This window comes from Pecten maximus, chromosome 8 (assembly GCF_902652985.1).
Source record: "Pecten maximus chromosome 8, xPecMax1.1, whole genome shotgun sequence".
Lineage (NCBI taxonomy): Eukaryota > Metazoa > Mollusca > Bivalvia > Pectinida > Pectinidae > Pecten > Pecten maximus.
Genome location: NC_047022.1, coordinates 32258412 through 32284965, shown reverse-complemented (window position 1 = coordinate 32284965; position 26554 = coordinate 32258412). Strand labels below are relative to the sequence as shown.

The 26554-nt window shown below is 35.4% G+C and overlaps 1 protein-coding gene across 2 annotated transcripts; it reads right to left on the bottom strand.

Moving 5' to 3' along the window:
- Window positions 1–3106: 3106 nt before the first annotated feature.
- Window positions 3107–26383, bottom strand: LOC117333221 (enolase-phosphatase E1-like). 2 transcript variants are annotated; one of them, XM_033892405.1, is made up of 23 exons: window positions 26261–26383; window positions 25980–26113; window positions 25597–25661; window positions 25247–25344; window positions 24490–24576; window positions 23783–23855; window positions 23322–23411; window positions 21006–21152; window positions 18494–18632; window positions 16353–16520; window positions 15995–16084; window positions 15718–15783; window positions 15003–15080; window positions 13589–13654; window positions 12425–12499; window positions 11407–11478; window positions 10682–10756; window positions 10441–10539; window positions 8856–9048; window positions 6925–8822; window positions 6174–6199; window positions 5545–5594; window positions 3107–5019 (listed from the first exon to the last, which is right to left on the bottom strand). In XM_033892405.1, the coding sequence occupies exons 8-23, from the start codon at window positions 21050–21052 to the stop codon at window positions 5003–5005; spliced, it is 3159 nt and encodes a 1052-aa protein (XP_033748296.1). In that variant the 5' UTR covers window positions 21053–21152; window positions 23322–23411; window positions 23783–23855; window positions 24490–24576; window positions 25247–25344; window positions 25597–25661; window positions 25980–26113; window positions 26261–26383; the 3' UTR covers window positions 3107–5002. The 2 variants fall into 2 exon arrangements, with proteins under 2 accessions (XP_033748296.1, XP_033748295.1); XM_033892404.1 differs by having other exon boundaries at window positions 6925–9048.
- Between the last annotated feature and the right edge of the window lie 171 nt (window positions 26384–26554).

The following is a 26554-nucleotide window of genomic DNA, read 5'->3' as shown; positions in this document are numbered from 1 at the left end:
CAAATATCAGCACCCTAGTACAATTATATAGTGATGTATTAAAACCTCTTAACACTTGCACCAAAAACTTAACACAGAAATATTCTAAGTCCAAAAATTTGATAATTCTGATTATTTTCCCAAAAACCTTTTAGTTTAACTCCAGCAGGGGATAGTTTAACCCAAGAGGGAGTTTATTACTAACTATCAGCACCCTAGTACAATTATAAAGTGATGTATTAATACCTTTCAACACTTGCACCAAAAACTTAACGCAGAAATATTTTAAGTCCAAAAATTTGAAAATTCTAGTTTTTTCCAAAAAAAATCTTTTAGTTTAACTCTGGCAGGGGATAGTCTAACCCCAGAGGGACTCTATTGCCAATTATCAGCACCCTAGTACAATTATAAAGTGATGTATTAATACCTTTCAACACTCGCACCAAAAACTTAACGCAGAAATATTCTAAGTCCAAAAATTTGAAAATTCTAGTTTAAAAAAAAAAAAAATCTTTTAGTTTAACTCTGGCAGTGGATAGTCTAACCCCAGAGGGACTCTATTGCCAATTATCAGCACCCTAGTACAATTATAAAGTGATGTATTAATACCTTTCAACACTCGCACCAAAAACTTAACGAACAATTTTTCTAAGTCCAACAATTTTCAAAAATCTGTTTCTTTTCCCAAAAAATCTTTTAGTTTAACTCCGGCCGGCGATAGTTTGACCCCCACAGGGACCATATTACCATAAATTACTATGCCTTTCAACACTGGCACCAAAAATTTAACATTTGGAAAACCAACGCCGACGCCGGAGTGACGACATAAGCTCTCACTCTTCTTCGAAGAGACCAGCTAAAAACGTTGTTGACGTGTTTTAGAAATATAATATCTGAAATGTGTCGAGTTATGGAGTTATTGCACCTCCCAACCTAGATTTTGGGATTTATCTGGCCCTGTTTAGAGTGACCTCCATCACCTTCCTTGTGTCTACACTTCTAAACTTAGTCAGAATCACTGATGAGTCCCAGAAGGACGGAACAGCTCGCATATGATGTAGTTAATTTCATTTAAGCTCTACTGTACAAAGCTCTCAACTCGTATTGGACAATTCTAATATCTTGTCTTTTTTTTTACAATCCTTTCACGATCTGCTATGTTTTTGGCATCTTTTAACAATAGGACTTCCTTCTGCCGCTTCTTCTACACGAAGATCCCCTTACTGTCGTGTCTTCTACACGAATGTCCACTTACTGTCGTGTCTTCTACACGAAGATCCCCTTACTGTCGTGTCTTCTACACGAAGGATCCCTTACTGTCGTGTCTTCTACACGAAGGCACCCTTACTGCCGTGTCTTCTACACGAAGGCCCCCTTACTGCCGTGTCTTCTACACGAAGGTCCCCTTACTGTCGTGTCCTCTACACGAAGGTCCCCTTACTGTCGTGTCCTCTACACGAAGGTCCCCTCACTGTCGTGTCTTCTGCACGAAGGTCCCCTTACTGTCGTGTCCTCTAAACGAAGGCCCCCTTACTATCGTGTCTTCTGCATGAAGGTCCCCTTACTGCCGTGTCTTCTACACGAAGCCCCCATTACGGCCGTGCCTTCTACAAGAAGGCACCCTTACTGCCGTGCCTTCTACAAGAAGGCCCCCTTTCTGCCGTGTCTTCTACACGAAGGTCCCCTTACTGTCGTGTCTTCTACACGAAGGCCCCCTTACTGTCGTGTCTTCTAAACGGAGGCCCCCTTACTGCCGTGTCTTCTACACGAAGGCCCCCTTACTGCCGTGTCTTCTACACGAAGGCCCCCTTACTGCAGTGTCTTCTACACGAAGGTCCCCTTACTGCCGTGTCTTCTACACGAAGGCCCCCTTACTGCCGTGTCTTCTACACGAAGGCCCCCTTACTGCCGACTGCCGTGTCTTCTACACGAAGGCCCCCTTACTGCCGACTGCCGTGTCTTCTACACGAAGGCCCCCTGACTGTCGTGTCCTCTACACGAAGGTCCCCTTACTGTCGTGTCTTCTGCACGAAGGTCTCCTTACTGCCGTGTCTTCTACACGAAGCCCCCCTTACTGCTGTGTCTTCGACACGAAGACCCCATTACTGCCGTGTATTCTACAAGAAGGCACCCTTACTGTCGTGCCTTCTGCACGAAGGTCCCCTTACTTTCATAGCTATCTTGTTTTACAGAATTCATACCTCTTTTTGGTGTCTTAATATGTAACAAATATGTCACTTCAGTAGAAGTAGAATGAATTTGTCTTCTGTAACATATGAAACATAATGGTGTTTCATCAAGTACATGTATTTCAGTGGCAGGTTTGGCATCAGGCATTCAAGAACAATTGTAATTACACCAGTAGTTGTCATTACAAATAACAAAGATTTGTTTCCCCTTGTCAAACATCTGTATTTTTTTCTTCATCGTCCACAAAATTTACTGTAAATCTTTTTACAATGACACAATTGCTCACTTGTATCTCATCTAATAAAAGTGGCCTTCACCTTATATGGAGATCAAACTTGTTATTCGGTGTTAACATTTACAGGTACCCTGGGTGGCTTTTTAGTCACATGTCCAACATACAATGATCAAATATAGTATGGCCCTTTCAAAACAAGTGTGAAAAGAAAACATTTAGAAAAAGAAAGCTTTGAAATAAAGCTGCAGTACATTCTCTGCTAAGCATTTGCTATACTATATCTGAATGTCCACATATTGTCTGAATTTGTCAGTCTAACAAGTTTCAAGATGTGCAAAGGTCAGACTATTGTCATTGATCATACTGATCCTCAACATCTTGATGAGTTGGAGACAATGGGTAAGACACTTGACCTTAATTGCTCTGGATGCCATATGTTGTTCCGTGAGGTAGTCACCAACTACTACAAGGAGACCACTGCTCAAAATGACAGTGGCTGTTCACGGGGTGATAAACCCACCAAACAAACACAAGTCTTTTGGCTATGTTACAGTGTTGTATTGATGTGTTTTATGTATGTGAATATTTTCAACTGATAAAAAATGGTAAGTTAAATAGTACATATAAGCTTTAATGATGCACTGTATGTGATTATATTTTTTTTATATAAAATTTAAGTTCTCAATCATCACCTATTTTTTATTTTATATATAAAATCAGAAGTTTTACCTGGAATATTGGCACTGTAAATAGAATCCAACAATGGAGTTTATTATGACTAAAAACAGTTCGGCTAAAGACATTGTTTATATATTTAAGAAAAATCTTTACACCATTGACCTGTGAACTTGAAAGTAGGTCAAAGACAATGTTTTGAAAGAAACATGTAATAGGAAATTAAGCAGGGTCTCACATAGAGATATCCTGAAACACTCCCTCCCCCATCATTTAATGTGACTGATAACAGTTCCTGTTCACAGTCTATTAATGTTTACAATGTGATAGTGTAGTATTCAACCATTTAATGTTCACCAATCACAACAAAACTGGCGTAGAACACTACAATGTGGATATGGATTAAATCTGTTTAGGGATTCATGATACACTATTGGTCAAGTCTGACTTTTGACTCTTTAACCTTGACTTATGACCACCACTTCCTAATCAGAATTTATTGATAGGATAGTGATTTGTGAATATGAAGTAAAGGCATTAACAGGTTGATAAACATCTGATACACAATCTTTGTGTCATGGAAACATTCTTCTACTCAAGTACACACACACACACACAGATGTACAGAGTGATTCCTCTACATGTCCATTTCCATCCTTTATACAGCAGGGGTTTAAATTTCCAGTCCGTTAATTAAGTTGTAATACCATGACCTTAGTAATTAAGTGTTTACAAACAAATGAGCTAAAAATAAAATGACAATAGTTCAATATTTAATCAAACACATTTCAGATATAGAGTGAGCACCAATAATTCCAAAAAAAATCTAACTCTGCCTGAAGGACTGCTTCCTTTGCTTTACAAGGAACTGAGACCTAGAATTATTTTCGTAATATAGAAAAAGTTGCTACATTGTATTACAGCTTACAATCAATAATATATTTGATCCTGTTTTGATCAGAACTGAAGATAACTGCTAAACATGACCAAAGTCAGTGAAGCAGAAATTGCATGTCACAGTCACCGATCATGATGATGACATACCAGTATATATTATGTATAGGACAGAAAGACTTCTGCTATTAGAATAATGGAGTTGAATGTACAGGAAAATGGCTCCTTGATTATACATGAAATTCAAATTTAGTATTATTCTTTATTGTCCCCTTGACTATACATGTAATTAAAATTTAGCTTTAGTTTATGCATGTTTATTTACAAAAATTGATAAAAATTGAATGATAAAATGATAAACAAATAGATAAACTGCATTCTCTTTGAATATTCGGGCCAGAAATAGTTTTTTTTTAATGAATATCAAGTAAACATTTACAACATTTAAATCAATATATATATACCATGCTTTTCTGTAAATAAGCTCCCTTCTTTTGCACAACCATGGATTTTAATATAGTAAGCTAAGTTGATTACAAAAATAAACCTCAATTCTAACTTTTACACTAGAGAAGGGGGCTTATTTAAGGACAAATACGGTATAAAACATGTATCTTGTGTAAATCTATACATACACAGGTACCAACATACAGTAAACCTTTTGAATCACTCATATTCCTTACATCACATTATATTCTTCATGATTTGACACAGTAATATGGGTACCATTAATCTTTTAAAAAATCCCAACAAAATTCAGAGTTGCCTCCCTTAGAAATATAGAACCTAAGAATACAGGAGTTATCTGTTATGGCAAATTTAATGTTCGAATTTATTATAAATGCAACAAATATTTGTATGTAAATTGATATAACCTTACAATTATAATTAAAATCTTGGAAAATAACAGCAGTAATGACTTCATGAAAATGTGGTTGATTGGTCCATTAAATCTAGAGAACATCTGATGAGATGCTGCCGCTGAAAACATTAACTACAGGGTACATCCAGGCCCTAGTCTTCCTCTCTTTATCTTAAAGAGAATCCTGCAATCAGAAATCATCATTATTAGCATTTTCACCATATTGTATGAACATTTAAATTTTCTTCAAAGGGAATGAATAAATATTTTTAGTATGCCTAAACTGATTTGACCGTAATTTCATGAATTCAACCATATTAGTTTGCATTTATACCAGTGTGAATGTCTTAAAAATAAACTTACATTCTTAATTCATATTTATGACAGATGTTAACATTCAATACAGTTAGAAATGAGGTTGCTTCATTCTTGGTAGGTATGTAAAATGTCTTCAGATAAATATTGACCCTAAAAAAATAATGATCTGAAATTGACTTGAATTTTTTATGTCAAATTAAGGTCAAATTCTGGTCAATTTCTTGACATGAATTGATTATTCTGCTCCTTTAAGGTCAATCTGACCTGAAGATTTTCACATGAAATTGACCTGAATTCGACTTGAAACATAAACATTTTGCTTGTGTACATAACAAAGGTTCTTATTTTCAATCTAATAAAGGGACTACCAGTATTTACTCTCTATACTTACGTCTTCCTGATTTACGTGGTAACTCAACGTTTGTAGACGACATTGATTTCCTATAAAAAGCAAAACTTTGATTGAAATATTTGGTGTCAAAAGATTTACTGTAAACATCACATACCTATATAAACATACTAATGCCATACGATTGTGTTCATCAGCAGGTGGATAAGCTTAGCAGAAATCTACTTTATTTCAGAAAGAGGTCAAGCATTCACTGGCATGATCAACTTCCATTCGATGACATTTTTTTCTATCCTAATAAAATTATACATGAATGTACCGGTATACCCAGAACATCATAAGGTAGAATGATGGTTAATACATGTCATTAGATTATCTATCAAAATTGCCAAAAACATGAATGATAATTGTCTGAGTATTTTTTATTTTTGGTTGAGCATCCAGCTTGAGCAAGAGACTTTTAAAATAAGTATTTACCAGGTAATTTTCATTTCGGTCTGATAATTACTCCAAAAGGCATTTTATCCAAAAAACTATTACAATTTAACCATTTTGAATTTCAAATCATTGTCATATTTTGATTCCAATAAAAATTTGTGTAAACTGGACAAAGGAAAAAAATGGAACAATAATATCCCAACTCAGCTCTTAAGGTAGAAAAAAATACCTACCTCTTTGAAGATCGGATCTGTGTTTCCTGAAAATATAAAAAATAAAAAAAATAAAGTTATGACCCCAGTTATCAGATTTAGTATGGCACATGTTTAATAATAATTCTCATCAAGAACTTTATTAGATATTGGCTATTGTATTATGGGGACAAAACAGGACAGGACAGACAAGGGTAACAGGAACACTACCCCCCCCCCCCAATTTCATGGCAGGAGCATAAAAGCAATGAGAAGTCTGACCTTGCTAATCATGCCTACACCAAGTCAGAAAATAAATAACCTTGAAGAAAATAAAGAGGAAAAAATAAAACAAAAACAAGAAACCTGAGGGGCCTGCATTGCTTACCTAGATATTTCAGTGATTATCGGAAAACACAAGTAGCAATTTAAAGATATTACCTCTATTTTCCCTATTGGGCCCCACCCCTTCTGCCACATAGGGATCAGAGACAGTATTTATGCAAAATCTGTTTCCCTTCCTTAACAGAAGTTTCAGACCTTATTTGGTCAAAATTATCTCTATTTTCCATGTTGAGCCCCACCCTTCCAACCACTGGGGGATCAATCACCATTTTTGCTAAACTTATTCCCTCTTTCCCTTAGGATGCTTCTGACAAAACTTAAGTCTTAACTCCAGTCAGTCCTTTATGACTACCGTGATTTAAAGGACTTCTGACCAGGTGAGCTAAAATGACAAGACACAGGTTTAAGATGGCTATAGACGATAGATCATCCTACATAATGTCTGTACCTTAATGGAGATGACCTTGTTATCCGAGTCATTGTCCTCATCCAATGTTTGTAACCTTGAGGAAACTTTTGTTTTGTTCTGTGATAAGTTAGACTCTAAATCCTCAGAAACACTCGTCCTCGACCGTGTCACCATTGAGGAGTTACTGACATTAGAACCCCCAGATTCCCTCCGTTGCCGTGTAGCTCTCAATGAGTAGCGTTTTTCTGGAGATGCTTTTGTTGCTAGGTTAGCAGCAGTAAGTGCTGACACAGCAGTATCACCACTGTCAATGTCCACATCAGAGTCAACACTAGCACTGGTGCGAGACTTCCTCCCGTTTGTCCGACTTTGTTTGGAAGAATGCTGAACATCGTCAACTACAGGAGAAGGAAGTGAATTGTGAGATTTTAAAGATGTAAGTTTCTCTGTAGAAATCCTTTTGGTCCTTTGTGGCCTTGGAGTATCAGTATAATCAGGTGTTGGTACAACCTTTTTACTGTGTGAGGTTTTATTAGACCTTGAAGAGACCTTACAACTCTCTTTAATAGGAGAATTCAACAAGGGAAAGTCCTCTCCACTTTCACCATCAGAATCATTTGAATCTGGAATGACTTCATTACTTAGAATTTCTACTGACTCTTTCCCTGACCGTGAATAGGATTTATTTCCTTCTTTTACACTTTTAGGAGTTTTAAATTTGTCACCTTCAGTTTTGGGAGTATGTTGAGTTTTTAGTCTATTGGACTCAGTCTTGGGGGTTTCCGGTCTATCCGTTTCGCTTTTCTGCTTTCTTCCCAATGTTTTCAAAATCACTTCTTCATCGGATTCAAAATCAAAAATATCTTTTTTGATATTGGATTTTCTGCGTGAAGTGGCTCCATCTATTTGTTTACTTTGATCTGGAGTCTTGAGTTCGGTTCTTCGTTTCCTTGTTGATGTTTTTACTGATGTTTCACCTGAATATGACCCATCTATCACTTCCATGTCTCCTGTACCTTTTTTTTTTGGTGTTACTCCCTTAACCTGTTTCTTTGGCGAAAATACATTGTCTTCTATGTCCTCTGAAGTAAACTCAAGAACATCTGTGAATAGCCTTTTCTCAAGTTTAGGTGTATCAACTGATGATTGTTTCTTGGTTGATTTAACAATAGGTGTGTCAACAGATGATCTTTTGCTGGGTGAGGTGTTTCCAAGACTGGCGACTGATGATCTTTTGCTGGGTGAGGTGTTTCCAAGACTAGCCACTGATGATCTTTTGCTGGGTGAGGTGTTTCCAAGACTAGCCACTGATGATCTTTTGCTGGGTGATGTGTTTCCAGGACTTGTGACTGATGATCGTTTCTTGGGTGAGGTAATTTCAGGCTGAACGACTGACAACCCTTTCCCAGGTGTGGATTTTCTAGGCGACATGACTGATGGTTTGTCTGAAGACCTCGTCCTCAATGACAATGGTGTTTGCTTTTTCTCCAGTACTGAGGTAGTCTGAGATTCCTGTATGCCTGGTGTTCCACTACCCTTTTGTTGTTTAACACTTAGTTGAGATGCTCCAGTAGTGACTACAATGTTTTTAGATGTCTGTCTCTGCCTAGTAGACCTTCCCGACACTGGTAGCTCTGGGACAGGTTTCTTCTGTTCAGGTGTCGATAGAGTTATCTCCCTTTCACCTGTATCCTCTTCCAGCACTTCTCTGGGACTTTTGTCTACAAAGGTTGCCAGCATTTCTTCTGTTTGTTCTTGATAAGATTTTCCTTCAGAATTGTCCACTTCATCGTCTTCCTCAGCACACTCATCATCACTGATTTCTTCGCCAGATTTCTCTTCCTCATCTTCAACAGAATCTTCAGAATTGTCCACTTCATCGTCGTCCTCAGCACACTCATCATCACTGATTTCTTCGCCAGATTTCTCTTCCTCATCTTCAACAGAATATTCTCCTTTTCTCCCCTCATCTGTAACAGAATCTACATCATCTGCCACAATATCTTCATCCATCGCTTCACCAATATTTCTGACTAGATTTCCTTCAGTAGTTTTTTTTATCTGTTCCTCATCATTGTCTGTGTTGCTGGCGTCACTCTGGCCTTCCACATCAGATTCGTCCTCCTCCATATCCCTTCTGTCTGACTCATTAGCCTCAATTTCCTGTTGGAGAGTGAAAAGTGGTAAACAGTTAGTAAAATAAGTTACATGATGTTATTCATTACTGCAAGCTTTATAGTTATCATCTATAGAGTATTACAGTTTTCAATAAAAATCAAGTAAAATTAATAAAAAAGCCATAATTCAAATTAAGGAATAACCTTCCATTACATAAACATTATTAGAAAAAAAAGCCTTATATGGTTTAAAATATACACAATAAGTAAATCATTTATATTATTAAGACGAAACAGAGTTTCATGGTACATGTAAATGAAAATATTTCATAAAGGCTGATGTTGGTATTTATTAGTGATGGGAACCGGTTGAAATTTCCTGATTAATCATGAGTTTTGTCCATCCAGTTTATGATCTATAACAATCAATGAATTTTTAATCATCTTTCTTCGGTATTTTAACTTTTTTTTAACGCTCCTTCATAGTCCTTACTCCACCATACAAGTCATCTAGATGCTTGTATTTCATGACATAAGCAACAACCCAATCAAGCGATCAATTTTGTCAAGTTTTTCTTACATCGGCTAAATACTTTCGTTTATGATGATGTCGACAATTTTGAAGAACTCAATTATAAATTTCTTACTCAATTCATTGGTCAAACACCTCAAACCAACACTTGATGAACTTGATTAATTGGAACATCACTATCATTTATATAATTAACACTTCTTTTGCTGTTTTTATTCTTATTACTCTTGATGACTGAAGTCACCTCAAATTCATTCAAGTAATATTTCTTTGTTTAAATCATCAAGTCAATTCTTATTCCTGTTGTAAAAAATTAGTTTTAGATATCTATTGATTCCATCATTAAATCCATATAAATTGCAATTAAAGACACAAAATCATCATTATTTACATTTCCAGGTTTCATTCTGATACAACTCGGATTTAAAATGGCGGCCCGGTAAATACAAAAATTGAATGTTAAGGAAAAACAAATGAAAAGCTATTTTCTTCATTCTTTATATTTCTTCCGTTTGATACAAACAGTCCGTATTTTTAAGAACCAATGCTGCCATGTTCGAAAAAGGTTTAATACTTGAAGTGGTAGTGTGATGTAGCAAAGTATCTTGTGTCAAAGTATTATTTACTTTGTGTGAATTAGTGACTGGACTCTTTAAATGGGATATATAATACCTAAACTTATTACACATCACTGTCATCAAGATTAGACTTATACATACTGATATTGTCTTTCCTCTCTGAAATCAAGGCTGAACTTGCAGTGCCAAATAGGGTTTGGTTGCTGACGTTCATTGGCATCAGAACCAAAAAAAATTAGCCAGAGAAAAATAGCCAGAGACCTTTAGCTAGGTGAATAAAAAGCATAAACATAGCATTAACTAATCAACCTTTCAAAATCTACCTTACCTCTTCATCACCAGATGATATGGCGGGTTCACCGATAGTGATATCAGTTATTTCTATCGAGTCATCACTCTCTTCTTGATCTACAATTTCAATGTCATCCTGCAAGATCAGAAATAACATTTAATAAATAGACATTCTTAATAAACAATGACCATCTTGTCTATGATGTAAATTACTATACAAATAATAACACTATAAATACAATACACACTATTCTATTTGAAAGAGAAATTATACATACCAGATTTTGCTGGAATTTTGTAGTGTCAATGACATACACTTCAGTCTCCTGATTCTCCTTTAGTTTGTTTGTAGCCTACAAAACATGAACACATCAGCAATGCTAAAACCAATGACAGGCATTCTTAACAGTGAACAGCATATAAACAAATCAAAATAGCACCAAGCAAAGTTAAGCACGAAACTACAGCCTGGATAGTTTTACAGCTGTTGTAAACAATATGGTTACTTTTAGTAGCAAGATTTGGTTTCGTTTTGTTTAACGTCCTATTAACAGCCAGGGTCATTTAAGGACGTGCCAGGTTTTGGAGGTGGAAGAAAGCCAGAGTACCCGGAGAAAAACCACTGGCCTACAGTCGGTACCAGGCAACTGCCCCTCACGGGATTCAAACTCGCGACCCAGAGGTGGAGGGCTAGTGATAAGTGTCGGGACACATTAACCATTTGGCCACCAGGGCCCCTGTTAGTAGCAAGAACATGTGCTTCACTCTGCTGATTACATGACCACTTTACATGATCAAAGATTTTGTAGGTAATAATAACAGGGGATGTAACAACTTTCAAACTTGGAGAAAACAATGTAACAAGACTTGTTAGGAGTCTACAAAAACATGCCTTTGTATCACAATATCTATATCACTGTATTCACACACTGTTCTCAATATTAAAAAAATAGTGATATTAAATCATGGAAAGGTAAGAAAAAGGTTAAATAATGACACAAACCTGTTTTTCCTGATTTCCTACTGTGTCTAGGAAGAATAGCTGTGTACCCTGTTGTTTTTCTAGTCCAGTTGTCTACAAAATAAACACCTTTACATTACATGTTGTTAACCTTGCACCTATAGATCACATGAAATTGGTTCAAACAATATAGCTTTACGTTGTTATGCTTTGTACATCATTATAACCTTGATATTTCATTATGTAACCTTGACCTCACACCATTTACAGAGTGGATGTGGCCAATTCTTGAAATAGTACTGAAATAGCTGGTTTACTAAAATGTAGCATAGAGATATATGGGGGGAAATACTACCACAATATAGAATTTAGTTTTAATATTTGACCCATGCACCAAGCACTAGCCTCACATCCCGACAAATTGATATGCTTATTATCTAATGATTACTGTTGTGAGGATCGAGGAATCAAGTAATTGTGACATTGACCTATGACCTATACATTCACAAACAAAATATTTTTTTAGCTAGGTCCAATGTGGAAACAGGTCAACATTTCTATTAAATACTACCAGAGATTTCAAAAGCGAGAATTAGTGAAAACCAATTCTGATTCTGAAGTCCAAAATGGCCACCTTAAGGTTAGATAGTTCTTTGTATTGACTAGTTTGCTGGGGTTATCGCCCTGTGAACAGCCAGTGTCATTTTGAGGCAGGTCTCCTTGTAGTAGTTGGTGACTACCTCACTGAACCATATACAGCAGCCCTGTTGCATGCCATCAAGAGCAATAATGGTAAAGCGTCTTGACCATGGACACAACCACAACAGCATGCATTGGCCTGTTCAGACACAAGTAGAGAGTGTTAAATCACGCTCCTCGGATCTTCACAGGAGGATACGTAGCTGGTGCTCAAAATGAATGAGTAATCGTAACCCCTTCATATTGGCTCAACTATTACTGATACATAGGGAAATCTGTGTACAAAATGTGAGAAGGATCTCAGTGAAGTACCCTATGAGTAAGAGTGCTAACAACACTTATTTACTGTATATGTGTTTACCTCTTCAGATTCTTTTTTCTTCTTTTGTTTCTTTTTCTTTTTCGGTACGTGTTCCTCCATTTCTGAATCTTGATCCTGAAAGATTCCAAAGAAACTGTCCTATTAAATTTCCATCCCAATAAATATTCACCTGGGTGAGAATGTTATGGGGATCAAAATTTTACACGACACCAGAGGTGATTTTACTTTGAATTCACAAAGACCAGAAAGTAATGGCGTTTAAGTTATTGTGACAGTTATAGTGAACAGAAGTAATTATGAGAAAGAGGTTCTATATATTTCAATTTTCTTCAAAGTTGGGTGATTACAAGAGTTATCACATGGAAACAAATTTTCCATTTTTAGTAAGTGACCTAATTTTTGACCTTCTGACCTGAAACGCAATCCGAAGTAAGCACTTGTGAAAAGGAAGATCTGTATGAAGTTTGAGTTTGATCTGCTCAAGGGAACTAGAGTTATCATATGGAAATCTCTATTCAGACGACGCCATAGTGATACCTATATGTTGCCTGCTTTTTGCAGGTGACACAAAAGTTAGGGCTATTCCAGTAAAATTTATTATAATGTTAGTGTTTTAATTAAATCACGTATATGGGTGGTTTGACAAACCTGGACTCCTCCTGTTGGAAAGATATTTTACCTGAATTGCCCTTAGTAAATCTGATTGATTATATTCTCTAAAGTTTGTGGAGCTGGAATGTTCAGACATACCTATTGTACATAGGATCCAAGCACAAATAATCACTATTACCCTAGGCAAATCCTAGCTTTTTTCCACAAAACTCATGGCGATGCACCAATGTTACGCCCCTATGAACCGCCATAGCAAATACTGGTGTCCAAGTTCCAATATTTATGGTATGTTAATCTCCTGTATATATATGTTAACCTAATGTATATGTAAGTATCTGCAGAGAATTTTAATACTAAAATTTTAACGTGGAGATTTTGTAGAAAATAGTTTATTACCAGGTAGGTCCTAAACAGCGCAAAAGTTTGAAAAATATTCTTGATTCAGTTTTAACTGTTCTACATCAGTGGAGAACCGCTAGGTCCTCTGCACTAAATACCAGTATCCAAAACATTGAAATTACATAAATGAACTTCAAACTTCAGCCAGTGGTCAAAAGTAGATAAAAACTTTCAATAAAAATTTCATATTACCTGTGTACTGCCACCTGTGTCCAGGAAGAATAGCTCTGAGTCTGGTGTGTTTTCTTCTTCCTCCATCTATATAACAACCGTACAGTTCATGTAAAATAAATAAGTTGTGAGTAGTGTAGTGTACACAGTATTGTAGTTCATGCCAACTGAATTAATATTTAATTTAAACAGTGATGTTTTTTTATTCATTGATTGAAGTTTTCATGCATATTATTGGCCTAATATCGGGTCTTGGTGACTCTTGGCTATCACAAGATTTAAAAATATTTCACCCCTGTGACCTTGAATGTAGATCAATGTCATTCATTTGAACACACTCGGTAGCCCTACACCCCAGCATGCTACAGACAGGCCCAAACTCAATTGCCTGAGCCTCTTGGTGTTTGAGAAGTTGTTTGAAGATATTAGCCGATTGGACCCATGTGACCTTGAATGAAGGTCAAGGTCAATCATTTGAACAAACTTGGTAGCCCTTGATCCCAGCATGCTAAAGGCCAAATATCAAGTCCCCGGGCCTCTTGGTTATTGAGAAGAAGACGTTTTAAGATTTAAGCCTATTCGACCCATGTGACCTTGAATGAAGGTCAAGGTCATTCATTTGAACAAACTAGGCAGCCCTTCATCCCAGCATGCTAAAGGCCCAATATCAAGTCCCCGGGCCTCTTGGTTATTGAGAAGAAGACGTTTTAAGATTTAAGCCTATTTGACCCATGTGACCTTGAATGAAGGTCAAGGTCATTTATTTGAACAAAAATTGTAGCCCTTCACGCAAGCATGCTACAGACCTAATATCGAGTCCCTGGGCCTCTTGGTTATTGAGAAGAAGTCGTTTGAAGATTATAGCCTATTTGACCCATGTGACCTTGAATGAAGGTCAAGGTCATTTATTTGAACAAAATTGGTAGCCCTTCACCCCAGCATGCTACAGGCCCAATATCAAGTCCCTGGGCCTCTTGGTTATTGAGAAGAAGTCGTTTGAAGATTATAGCCTATTTGACCCATGTGACCTTGAATGAAGGTAGGTCAAGGTCATTTATTTGAACAAACTTGGTAGCCCTTCACCCCAGCATGCTATAGGCCCAATATCAAGTCCCTGGGCCTCTTGGTTATTGAGAAGAAGTTGTTTGAATGAAAAAGTTGACGCCGGACGGCCGGACGCCGCACCACAGCATAAGCTCACTTGCCCTTCGGGCAGGTGAGCTAAAAATCCTACACTGACGACCATGTTATATTGAATTATTTAAACTCATCAAATAATTTGATATGACAATTTCTTAAAGGATCATGACAATCAAATTATTGAACATGTTTAGTAAGTTCCAAATTGCCATGCATGTAAAATCCTACATATAATGATAGAACAAGATATATTACACAGAAATATTTTGACACAAATTAAATGTCGTATGTTTACCTCTTTGGATGCTTTTCGTTTCTTTTTTGATATTTTATTCTTTTTTGTAACATGATCCTCTGTATTTGTATCATCATTCTGAAACATTAAGCAATAATTTGTAATTTTTTTCTGTTTTTAGCAAAACATCTTGAAATCAAGAATGTAGAGTGGGTTGAAATTTTGGAATCATATTTTTAAAAGTAGGTCAAAGGTCAGAGTCAATGTCAGCAAATGTAGTATCAATGACAAGGCTTTGTTACAAAGAACACAAGTCAAATATGAATCTTATATGATTAACATACAGTGGTCAAGGTTAAAGTTTTTTTAAAGTAGATAGTTGGGTTTATTTAATGATCTTTTTTGTAAAAAAAGCTACAAATAATTCAAGAGATCTATATCATACTTCAAGATTTTTCACTGGTTTTTAATTACTGATCATACTCGGTATCATTTTGTATGTATGTGATTCCAGTAAAGACCACACCACCAATAGACCACTCTAAACCAATCAAATTACATGATGTTCTCTGTATCATTTTGTCAGAACAATGCAGTACAATTTGCCATGTAGTATTTCCAGTTCCATTAAAAACTCTGGGTGAACTTGAGCATACCATAGATGTGACATGGACAATACTGAGCAGAAATACTGGAGGAAAAATTCAGGTTAACTGTTAAACTAAAAATCAGGGTACAAAATATAATTCTAAATATAACAGGATTTCAGTCTCACCTGTTTACTGCTACCTGTGTCCAGGAAGAACAGCTCAGAATCTGGCATGTCTTCTTGTCCATTCATCTACGAATACAACCATACATTAACCACAAGTCATTAACTTTGCTCGTAGGTAGACTTTCTTTACTACAATTTCGCCTTACATTTCTAGAAGTGTAGATATTATCTTAATTCAAATCATAGCAATTCAAAGGGTTGTTGATTAAGATTGTAATATTTGGATATTTCACGTTACAAGATCCCTTCTGAATAAAAACAGATGGCATGTATCTACCTCTCTCTCTAATTTTCGTTTCTTTTTGGCAGATTTGTTTCTCTTTTTGGAACTTTGATCCTCCATCTTCTCATCAAAATTTGTCAGAGTCTGAAAAAATAATACGAACAATTCAAAACAGCTGTAATAGAACAATAAATGTCTCATAGTACCATCACTAAGTTTCAAAGCACATAAAACACCTATTTCACCTTGACTTGAAGTTCTTTACAGAAAAAATAACACTGATGGTTATGTTCTGGAATATTTGTTAATCTGTTGTTCAGGTCAGTCTTTTGCACTCTTGCCTGATAAAGGAACCAGCATCTTCAAAAAACTCGCATATACAGCTTTCATACACCAGGCAATATTTACTTACGTCAGTCAGTAATGACAGGAGTTTATTGTCGGCCTCCTCCAGGATGAATCTGGTGACATTTGACCCCTTAAAGCGCCGATCTTCCACAGGCATTTCATCTAATATGCTGTCATTATGGCTCATTAACCAATCAAGGAAACGTTTGGGGGCAGGGATGGTCTTCGCAGTCTGTAGTAGGAGAGATGTTTAGTTAATCCCTATTACAGGAGATGTTTAGTTAATCCCTATTACAGGAGATGTTTAGTTAATCCCTATTACAGGAGATGTTTAGTTAATCCCTATTACAGGAGATGTTTAGTTAATCCCTATTACAGGAGATGTTTAGTTAATCCCTATTACAGGAGATGTTTAGTTAATCCCTATTACAGGAGATGTTTAGTTAATCCCTATTACAGGAGATGTTTAGTTAATCCCTATTACATTTGTCTCTGAGATATTTTGATGATTGTACAAACTATGGACTGAAGCTACAGGAACGATATTTATGTTTATGGTGACCTTTTACTATCAAGAAATTTCTGTTCTGTCTGTTGGCCATTTAGTTTTTCTAAACAGTCTCAAAATTGATCATGTTCAACTAAGAACAAAGGAGACCTCTGTGTGAAAGATCTGTTCAATACATTCTGAGAAATAGTACTCAAATAGTGATGATAAAATTCAAACTGTCAAAATTCAAATTGCCCAATTCTTAGCCATTCTGTTTTACAATCAGCCTCAAAATTAAACATACACAGCAAAGGACCAAGGGAAACCTTCACATGAAATTTGAGAAAGATTTTAATATTGTACTTAGCAATAGCAAGGATTGTTTACTGATGGGCAACAGATGGATAGTGAACCATAATGAAGGGTGAACAATCCACCATCATATGGCATTGAGAGGAGGTATAAACTAGGTCAGCAAGGACTCTGTTATGTAGCTATATATCCCCCATAATAACCAAGAAGCCATCAGCCCATATAGATTAGGTTGATGTTTTACATTTGGACTTTAAAAACAAATAAGCAATATATACAATATGTAAGACTTAAAATAAACATTATACAATGTAGGAGATTCAAACCATACATTATACAATGTAGGAGATTCAAACCATACATTAAACTATGTAGGAGATTCAAACCATACATTTACAATGTAGGAGATTCAAACCATACATTATACAATGTAGGAGATTCAAACCATACATTATACTATGTAGGAGATTCAAACCATAATTATACAATGTAGGAGATTCAAACCATACATTATACAATGTAGGAGATTCAAACCATACATTATACTATGTAGGAGATTCAAACCATACATTATACAATGTAGGAGATTCAAACCATAATTATACAATGTAGGAGATTCAAACCATACATTATACAATGTAGGAGATTCAAACCATACATTATACTATGTAGGAGATTCAAACCATACATTATACAATGTAGGAGATTCAAACCATACATTATACTATGTAGGAGATTCAAACCATACATTATACAACAAACCATACATTATACAATGTAGGAGATTCAAACCATACATGATACTATGTAGGAGATTCAAACCATACATTATACAATGTAGGAGATTCAAAAGACAGAAACACACACCATTTTATTATCATTTTACTATGACCAGATAACTGACCTTTGGTCAGTTGACTTATTGTTTAATTCTAACCAATTATGCTTACACTTTCAACAAAATGAAAGTGAAAAGATACACAATTAGACTTGAAAAGATACAATATTCATCTTTGACCTTTGGATCTACTGACCTTGACCTTTTATCTTGTGATGATGACTTTATCAACTTAACGTTTGCTTTATAATGAATGTCAAAACAAAATGTTCACCAGTGAAGAGATCTAGTATTCCTGTAAAGGGATGTACAAAATTTCACCCTGACCTTTGACCTCGGTATGTATATTTGTGAACTGAACAACTTGACCATATTCCATATTAATTGGTCAATAAATATTAAAGTTATCTGCCGGGAACTAAACTCGTGAACAGACAAAAGGGGTGATCACTTACGGGCATCCATATCTCCAAAATACAGGAGCATGGGGCAAAACAGGAAAAGAAAATGTGGGGAACAGGAGATAGAAGTGGTATCTTTGTCAGAATGACAAAAAAAAAATTACCTGAATTTTGAGAGTATGGATCTCGCTGTTTTCCTCATTGTTATATTCATTAGTGATATCACAGACAGTCCGCATGGCTAACACATATTTTAGGTAGTGTTGAAAGTCCCCTGTAACAGGCTTCTTCTCAAAGGTCCTCCTAGCAACACACACAGAACCATGAATACTTATCCTATGACCGATGATTGGATGTACCTACGTATAGCACCATTATCAGGACTGAATTACATAGCAATATTCTGAGTATGTTAATTCCTGAAATTAATAGAAACATAAGTACAGTCAAACCTGTCTATAGCGACCGCCCAAGGGGAGGCAGAAAACGGTCACTATAGACATGTTGCCTTTATAGACAGGTCAAGATTGTCGCACCAACCAGTTTACGTGAACCTGCCATAAATAACTTGTCATTGAACAGGGCATTCAGAAGACCAGTCAGAAGTTAAATAAATGCATAAACTTTATAAATCTAAAGGGTTTAATTTCTAATGATTTTGTGGACCCAAACACAAAATATAACTCAAAATGGTCTTATGGATATTTTTTTTAAATATTTTGTTCTGAAATAATGCTATATGTATCTATCAAATTATCTCCCTTGCTTTCATAAATAAAGAAAAAGAATACACAATAATTAATTAATTAATTATATTTGTGTTACTACTAATTATTTTATGTTATAGTCTTACTTCTTAAAACCAAAATATTTTTTTTCTGACCCAAATTGAAATATGGATATTTGTGTCAGTTTACGACTTTTTATTAGTATTGACACATTAATGATGGCGGCAGTACAAACGCTAGTACCGACAGCTACGATTAAGAAAGGCATTATTGGCTTTCATGTGAGTAAATCTTGTTGACAGATATGACCAGTGTTTGTTATTGAAGTGATGTATCCTAGTTGTAATCACAAAATTAACTGACCGTGTCAAATGAAGCCACCTGTGCACAGTTGTAATGTAGGCCTAATACCAACACGCATGGTGGCCCGACTCCTCTCGTACCGAGCCCCAGGCCAGGGCAGCTACAGTAATTATAGGCTAACTGGTGGTAGGGGTATTTTGTTTATATACTTAGGCCAGGGTTGTGGTGGTCCTTTGTTTGTATAATCAGGCCAGGGTGGATGTGTCTGAATTTTCCGGGGATTTTATGAGGGATGACTGCCGAGAGCAGAAGATGGCTGACAGAAATCGGTCGCTATAGAAAACAAATTAGCGACCGCCGTTCCGAAATCAACGGTCGTTAGTCACATTAGACAGGTAGTCGCTATACAGAGGGTCGTTATATAGTAAAATCTCACGGGGAATCTTAAAACCGGTCGTTATAGACAGGCAGTCATTATATACAGGGGGTCGTTAGAGCAGGTTTGACTAATAGATTGTTATATTCATCATAAAATTATTCTTTAATAGCTATACATGTAAATATTTGACTTTGCTCTAATTTCAAAACATCCTGCATGTACACTGTAGCACACCAAGCACAATAACTCTGAAATAATTATTTTCATGTGATACTAGCGATCCTACACAGTTTTGGGAGAATCAGGTAGAAACTGACTACTTGTCTTCAAAAACCTTTACACTTGGATATGTTAATTACCTAAACATGATCTTTAGTGTAACTGTATGTGCCTTAGACCAGTACTGTTTAAAAGACCTGATGGCAAAAAAATATTGTGATGTGGATTTTTGGGCTATTAAGCACACTTGAATATCAGTGCTTTATCAAATTTTAACAGATTAGTGCATTGATGATTTTTGTTTGCATGCTGAATATGCTTTTATGTATGCCATAGAAAGCAATAGGAAACTTTAAACACAACTGACCTTTGACCTTGAGGTCAATGATGCAATGATACAATGACAGAAATAGTGGGTGATAAAGGTAGAAAACAATTTTTATTAAGATATCTTCAATGGTTTAAACGTTTCACCTGGACAAAGACCAGGAAAAAATGCACTTATTTAACCTTTCACCTTCATGTCAATGTCCAAATGACCAATTATCTGTTTATTATCAACACACTGGACATCAGCTTTGAAGTGATGCAAGTATACTGCAAGTTTGGTTAAGATAAGTTTAACAGTTTGGTTAAGATAAGTTTAACATTTTAGAAGTTATGGGCAGGATAAGATACCATTAGAAGAATTAGAACCAGAATGAGAACCTGTACTATTACCATATGTCTCCCTTCATCTGGAGGACATAATTAGTACAATTATGGGGGCGAGGAAGACATAATTAGTACAATTATGGGGGTCAGGAAGACATAATTAGTACAATTATGGGGGTCAGGAAGACATAATTAGTACAATTATGGGGGTCAGGAAGACATAATTAGTACAATTATGGGGGTCAGGAAGACATAATTAGTACAATTATGGGGGCGAGGAAGACATAATTAGTACAATTATGGGGGCGAGGAAGACATAATTAGTACAATTATGGGGGTCAGGAAGAAGTAACCAGTACAATTATGGGGGTCAGGATAGGTTTGTGTACATACCTAACAAACGGCAGCAGTAGGTCAATATTCATCTGAACCTTTGACATCTGTACGATGGCGTCCAATCGGAAACTTGGTTTATCCTCAGTCAGGTAACAAGCCACATTACATAACCTCCTGGATGCCTGCTCCTGTTTGTTTGATTTTCTATGCAAGATCAAAGACAAAATCAATTTTTTTTTTTTATTTGTTGTCATTTTTGTTCAAACTTAAAAAAAGAAATGACAGTAACCTGTGAAGATCATCTATATCAACAAGGAATACCATATCTATCAGAAATACCACATCTATCAGAAATACCACATCTATCAGAAATACCATATCTATCAGAAATACCATATCAATCAGAAATACCATATCTATCAGAAATACCATATCAATCAGAAATACCATATCAATCAGAAATACCATATCAACAAGGAATACCATATCAACCAGAAATACCATATCAACAAGGAATACCATATCAACCAGAAATACCATATCAACAAGGAATACCATATCAACCAGAAATACCATATCAACAAGGAATACCATATCAACCAGAAATACCATATCAACAAGGAATACCATATCAACCAGAAATACCATATCAACCAGAAATACCATATCAACAAGGAATACCATATCAATCAGAAATACCATATCAACCAGAAATACCACATCTATCAGAAATACCATATCTATCAGAAATACCATATCTATCAGAAATACCATATCAATCAGACAACAAGGAATACCACATCTATCAGAAATACCATATCTATCAGAAATACTATATCTATCAGAAATACCGTATCTATCAGAAATACCATATCTATCAGAAATACCATATCTATCAGAAATACCATATCTATCAGAAATACCGTATCAATCAGAAATACTGTATCAATCAGAAATACCATATCAACAAGGAATACCACATCAATCAGAAATACCATATCTATCAGAAATACCATATCTATCAGAAATACCATATCAACAAGGAATACCATATCAACAAGGAATACCATATCTATCAGAAATACCATATCTATCAGAAATACCATATCAACAAGGAATACCATATCAATCAGAAATACCATATCTATCAGAAATACCATATCTATCAGAAATACCATATCAACAAGGAATACCACATCAATCAGAAATACCATATCTATCAGAAATACCATATCTATCAGAAATACCATATCTATCAGAAATACCATATCTATCAGAAATACCATATCTATCAGAAATACCGTATCAATCAGAAATACCACATCTATCAGAAATACCACATCTATCAGAAATACCATATCAATCAGAAATACCACATCTATCAGAAATACCACATCTATCAGAAATACCATATCTATCAGAAATACCATATCTATCAGAAATACCATATCTATCAGAAATACCGTATCTATCAGAAATACCATATCTATCAGAAATACCATATCTATCAGAAATACCATATCTATCAGAAATACCATATCCATCAGAAATACCATATCAATCAGAAATACCACATCAATCAGAAATACCATATCTATCAGAAATACCATATCTATCAGAAATACCATATCCATCAGAAATACCACATCAATCAGAAATACCATATCTATCAGAAATACCATATCAATCAGAAATACCATATCTATCAGAAATACCATATCAATCAGAAATACCATATCAATCAGAAATACCATATCTATCAGAAATACCATATCAATCAGAAATACCACATCTATCAGAAATACCATATCAATCAGAAATACCACATCAATCAGAAATACCACATCTATCAGAAATACCATATCAATCAGAAATACCACATCAATCAGAAATACCACATCAATCAGAAATACCATATCAATCAGAAATACCATATCCATCAGAAATACCACATCCATCAGAAATACCATATCAATCAGAAATACCATATCTATCAGAAATACCATATCAATCAGAAATACCACATCAATCAGAAATACCACATCAAGACAGATTAATGTTTAAATGAGCATGCTCCAGAATCCTATAGGCAAATTTTTCAATGATCCAAATGTGACAGTATCGTCTAATAATGATGCTCTCAAATGGTATGTGATAGTGTCATCTAATTGTGTATCTACCTACCAAATCATGGTCAACAAGATAATATTTATATGGTCAAGAAAACAACATCTGCATGGTCTGCAAGACAATTCAAATTGTGATTTTAATAGGAATGATGACCAAAAAACAGCAATGGATTTTTTTGGGTGTTCATTAGCACATAATCAAATTCAAGTTTTAGAAACAGGCAGTTACTGATGTAGAACTTACCTATTGGTCAAAAGATACAGATCGATAAATACAGCCAATATGGAGGACAGAAGATCCCAATAGCTGTACGGATAGACCGGAAGCCTCAGGCTGTGGACAAAGACAGAGTACTGGGTGAGAACAAAACTGTGAGCTGGGCAACATTGCTTTGGGTTCTGACTCTTGGTCAAGTCTGTCCCTAAATGCTTATTAAGATGGTCATCCCTGAACTGGACCACCCATGGGCTAGATGAGATTCCATGATGAAGCCTTTCCATTATAACAGATCCCTCCAAGACAATACCAGGAATAAATTATTATATTCATATCATAATTATTACACAAAATGTTGCATGCATTTCTTTTTTTCTGTCAGTATAGATTTCTGTACTCTGGAATCTGGAGTTGTTGACAATTACATTGATGAAGGAAGTATTTATACTTAGTAAAGTATTACAGCTGAATTGGGTGTCGTTGAATACCTTTTGCATGGTCGAATGCCGAAGATGGCACATGGACAGGAAGTTCTTCACTTGATCACATAATGATCGACACCTGCGAACAAATTTTTATCATCACATCAGTCGGATCATAAAATGACAAAAAGTGTTCAAACCAAGGTATTGTAAACATTTAAAATCAAGTGCTGATCTTCTTTTAGCAGTTTCATGGTTTTTTCTATGACAAGTACTTTGGGTGTGTGTGCCAATTCATTTATGCACTAAAATTTGAGAGCTTCGGTGTATATATATGTTTACAGTATATGGCTGGTATTTAATCTCAGTTTAATCAATACTTAGTTCTTCTTTTAAATCTGAAGCAATATTACCAATATGTCTGGTAAAATCCTTGTTACCACTGTGCCACATGAATACCCCTTTTTAAAACTGAACTCATTTCCTGTTTGAATCAAATCCAACTTTTACTTATAGACAGCTTTATGCTTTTCCCTGTACTTTCTGACACATCAACTTAATATTACATAACATTACTATAAGGAAAGTGGTGTTGATCTTAGTTAAACCACTTTTGCCCTTTTTAGAGGACTTTTTCAATACCTACATCTTACAATGATATCTAGCTCTGAAGTACGTAGAATGAGGATACCTTTGGATTGTTCATTCATGTTGTCCCTATAATGGGACTTCATTTTACTCTGTGATTGACTCCAATGATTTAATCAACTTACATGTCAGCATCTTCTGTTTTAAGTTTTTTTCTCGAACTTTGGGCCTTCTGTTTATCTATGGTGCTCTCTGCCTTTGGTTGGACAATGCTAAAATGGTACAGACCAGCAAGTTGTTTCAGTAAAGGTTATTTCCAAGTATCCACTTAATGCGGTGTTGCATGGATGCTAATTCTATACTATTTCAAGACACCTACATTAATACAAATTTATCTTTAGATTTTTTTGACTGGGGTTAATATCAATATTATATGTGAATTCATTCCAATTAAAATATAACACTCCAGTAATTACATCTGATGCATGACATACATTCCAGTATACTTGTTCACCACAGACATATATCTTCACTTGAGGCCTCATGGATCTGTAGGAGACTTTAACATCTGACCTTGACCTTGGGGTAGGATTAAGGCTAAACAGCTATAACATGACCTTGACCTTGGGGTAGGGATTAAAGCTAAACAGCTTTAAAAAACATTACATAAATTCTCTACATTGATTTGACCATTCTTTTCTGTATAGCCTTTACTTTACCATTTTTTCCAGATCCCAAGATATTGGTATTTATAAATATTGACAACTTTCATAAATCTCTAGTTTCTTGATTTTAAATACTAGAAGTCAGTATTACTGGTTAGTTAACAAGGTTTTGGACATGTGAGATATTGTCACACTAATATATTACATGATTAACAAAAAACTGAAAGTTCAGAATGGATAAAGAATTCGGGAAGAACACAGACAGAAAATTACTTACAGAATATATAGATGCATCATTTTGAGTAGACCTAAATAAGACGTTATCCCACAGGTCAGGTTAAGGAGCAATACCTCCACATTCTCCTCATCAATTTTCTGTAATGAAAGCAGTAAAAATACACCTATCATCGGATTTAACTTCAATATTTAAAGAGTGGTTTTAACTTACTGAATGTGTTTACTTCAAAATTAACTACAATCAAAAAATGTATTTTCACTGAATTATCATATCATAAAATAGTGGTGTTGTACTTGAGGCAAGAATTATGAAACGATACAGCTGAGTATAGACACACAGTAATACAAGCCCATTGGACAAGGATTATCCAATCACAACTCAAAACTTACAGCTAGCAAGTCAACCAATGTTTCCACAGGATCCACATCCAGCTTTCTACACAGCAATGCGCCATCTGCACAAAATAGAAATCTACTCCTTACCCACTTCTAATATCTGTTGTCGTTTAGTAAAAACAGTAGTTTGGGTCATATGGAGGTGGTGTTGTCCCATATGAAATGTTAAATGGAGATAAGAATGATAAAACAGAGGAGAGGTCAATTTGAAAACAAGGGAGGTAACTCCAAAATTTTCACCTAATTAACAAAGAATTAACACAGAATGCAGTACTGTACATATCTAAATCTAGAAGTTTTGGAATTCTGTCATCACACATCTTATGCTGTGTGGTTGTTTGTTTTTGTTTAGAAACTAAAAATTTATGTACACTTACATATCTGTTGTGTCTGGCCATTGTCCGTTGTTTCAGGGAGTGAAGGTGTTTTCTTGGTGTACAGATTATAAGGAAACTTTTGTTTTTCACTTGGTACTGGTAACTCTTTTGTTTTATCATGCTTACAAATCAATCTGCAAAACAAAACAAAAAAGAATGAAATAATCATCAATTAAATTATACCTTCTGTTCAAACTATTGTGCTTTAAGTGTTGTGATAAACAAATATAAAAAAAAAATCCATGATGTGAAAATAAAACCCTTCAGGACAAAGAACTTACAACTTCAATTTCTTTGCATAAAATCCAAATCTTTTGTTAATGGCAGATTTCAATGATCCTTCTGGTAAGCTGGCTACAGCCTCCTTCAGCAATCTCCTAGGTTTATGTACACGTGTATCTTTTGCATTACCTGAAAAGAAACCATTTATACAGATTAATATTTCTGAATATTGAAGCTTCTTTCCCTACTGACATAATCATATTCAAATTCTAGTGTAATCACCAAGAAATATTATAATAAAAATTGGCTTTATTTATACATGAACATATTTATATACATGATAACATCCAGTA

What these genes read in the sequence shown, in the direction of transcription:
- LOC117333221 (XM_033892404.1), bottom strand. Translation starts at nt 21,052, where the DNA reads ATGTCAAAGGTTCAGATGAATATTGACCTACTGCTGCCGTTTGTTAG. An exon ending in CTACTGCTGCCGTTTGTTAG is followed by an intron (nt 18,633 to 21,005) that starts GTATGTACACAA and finishes GTGTGTTGCTAG; the next exon opens with GAGGACCTTTGAGAAGAAGC. An exon ending in TAGGAAATCAGGAAAAACAG is followed by an intron (nt 10,757 to 11,406) that starts GTTTGTGTCATT and finishes CATGTTTTGTAG; the next exon opens with GCTACAAACAAACTAAAGGA.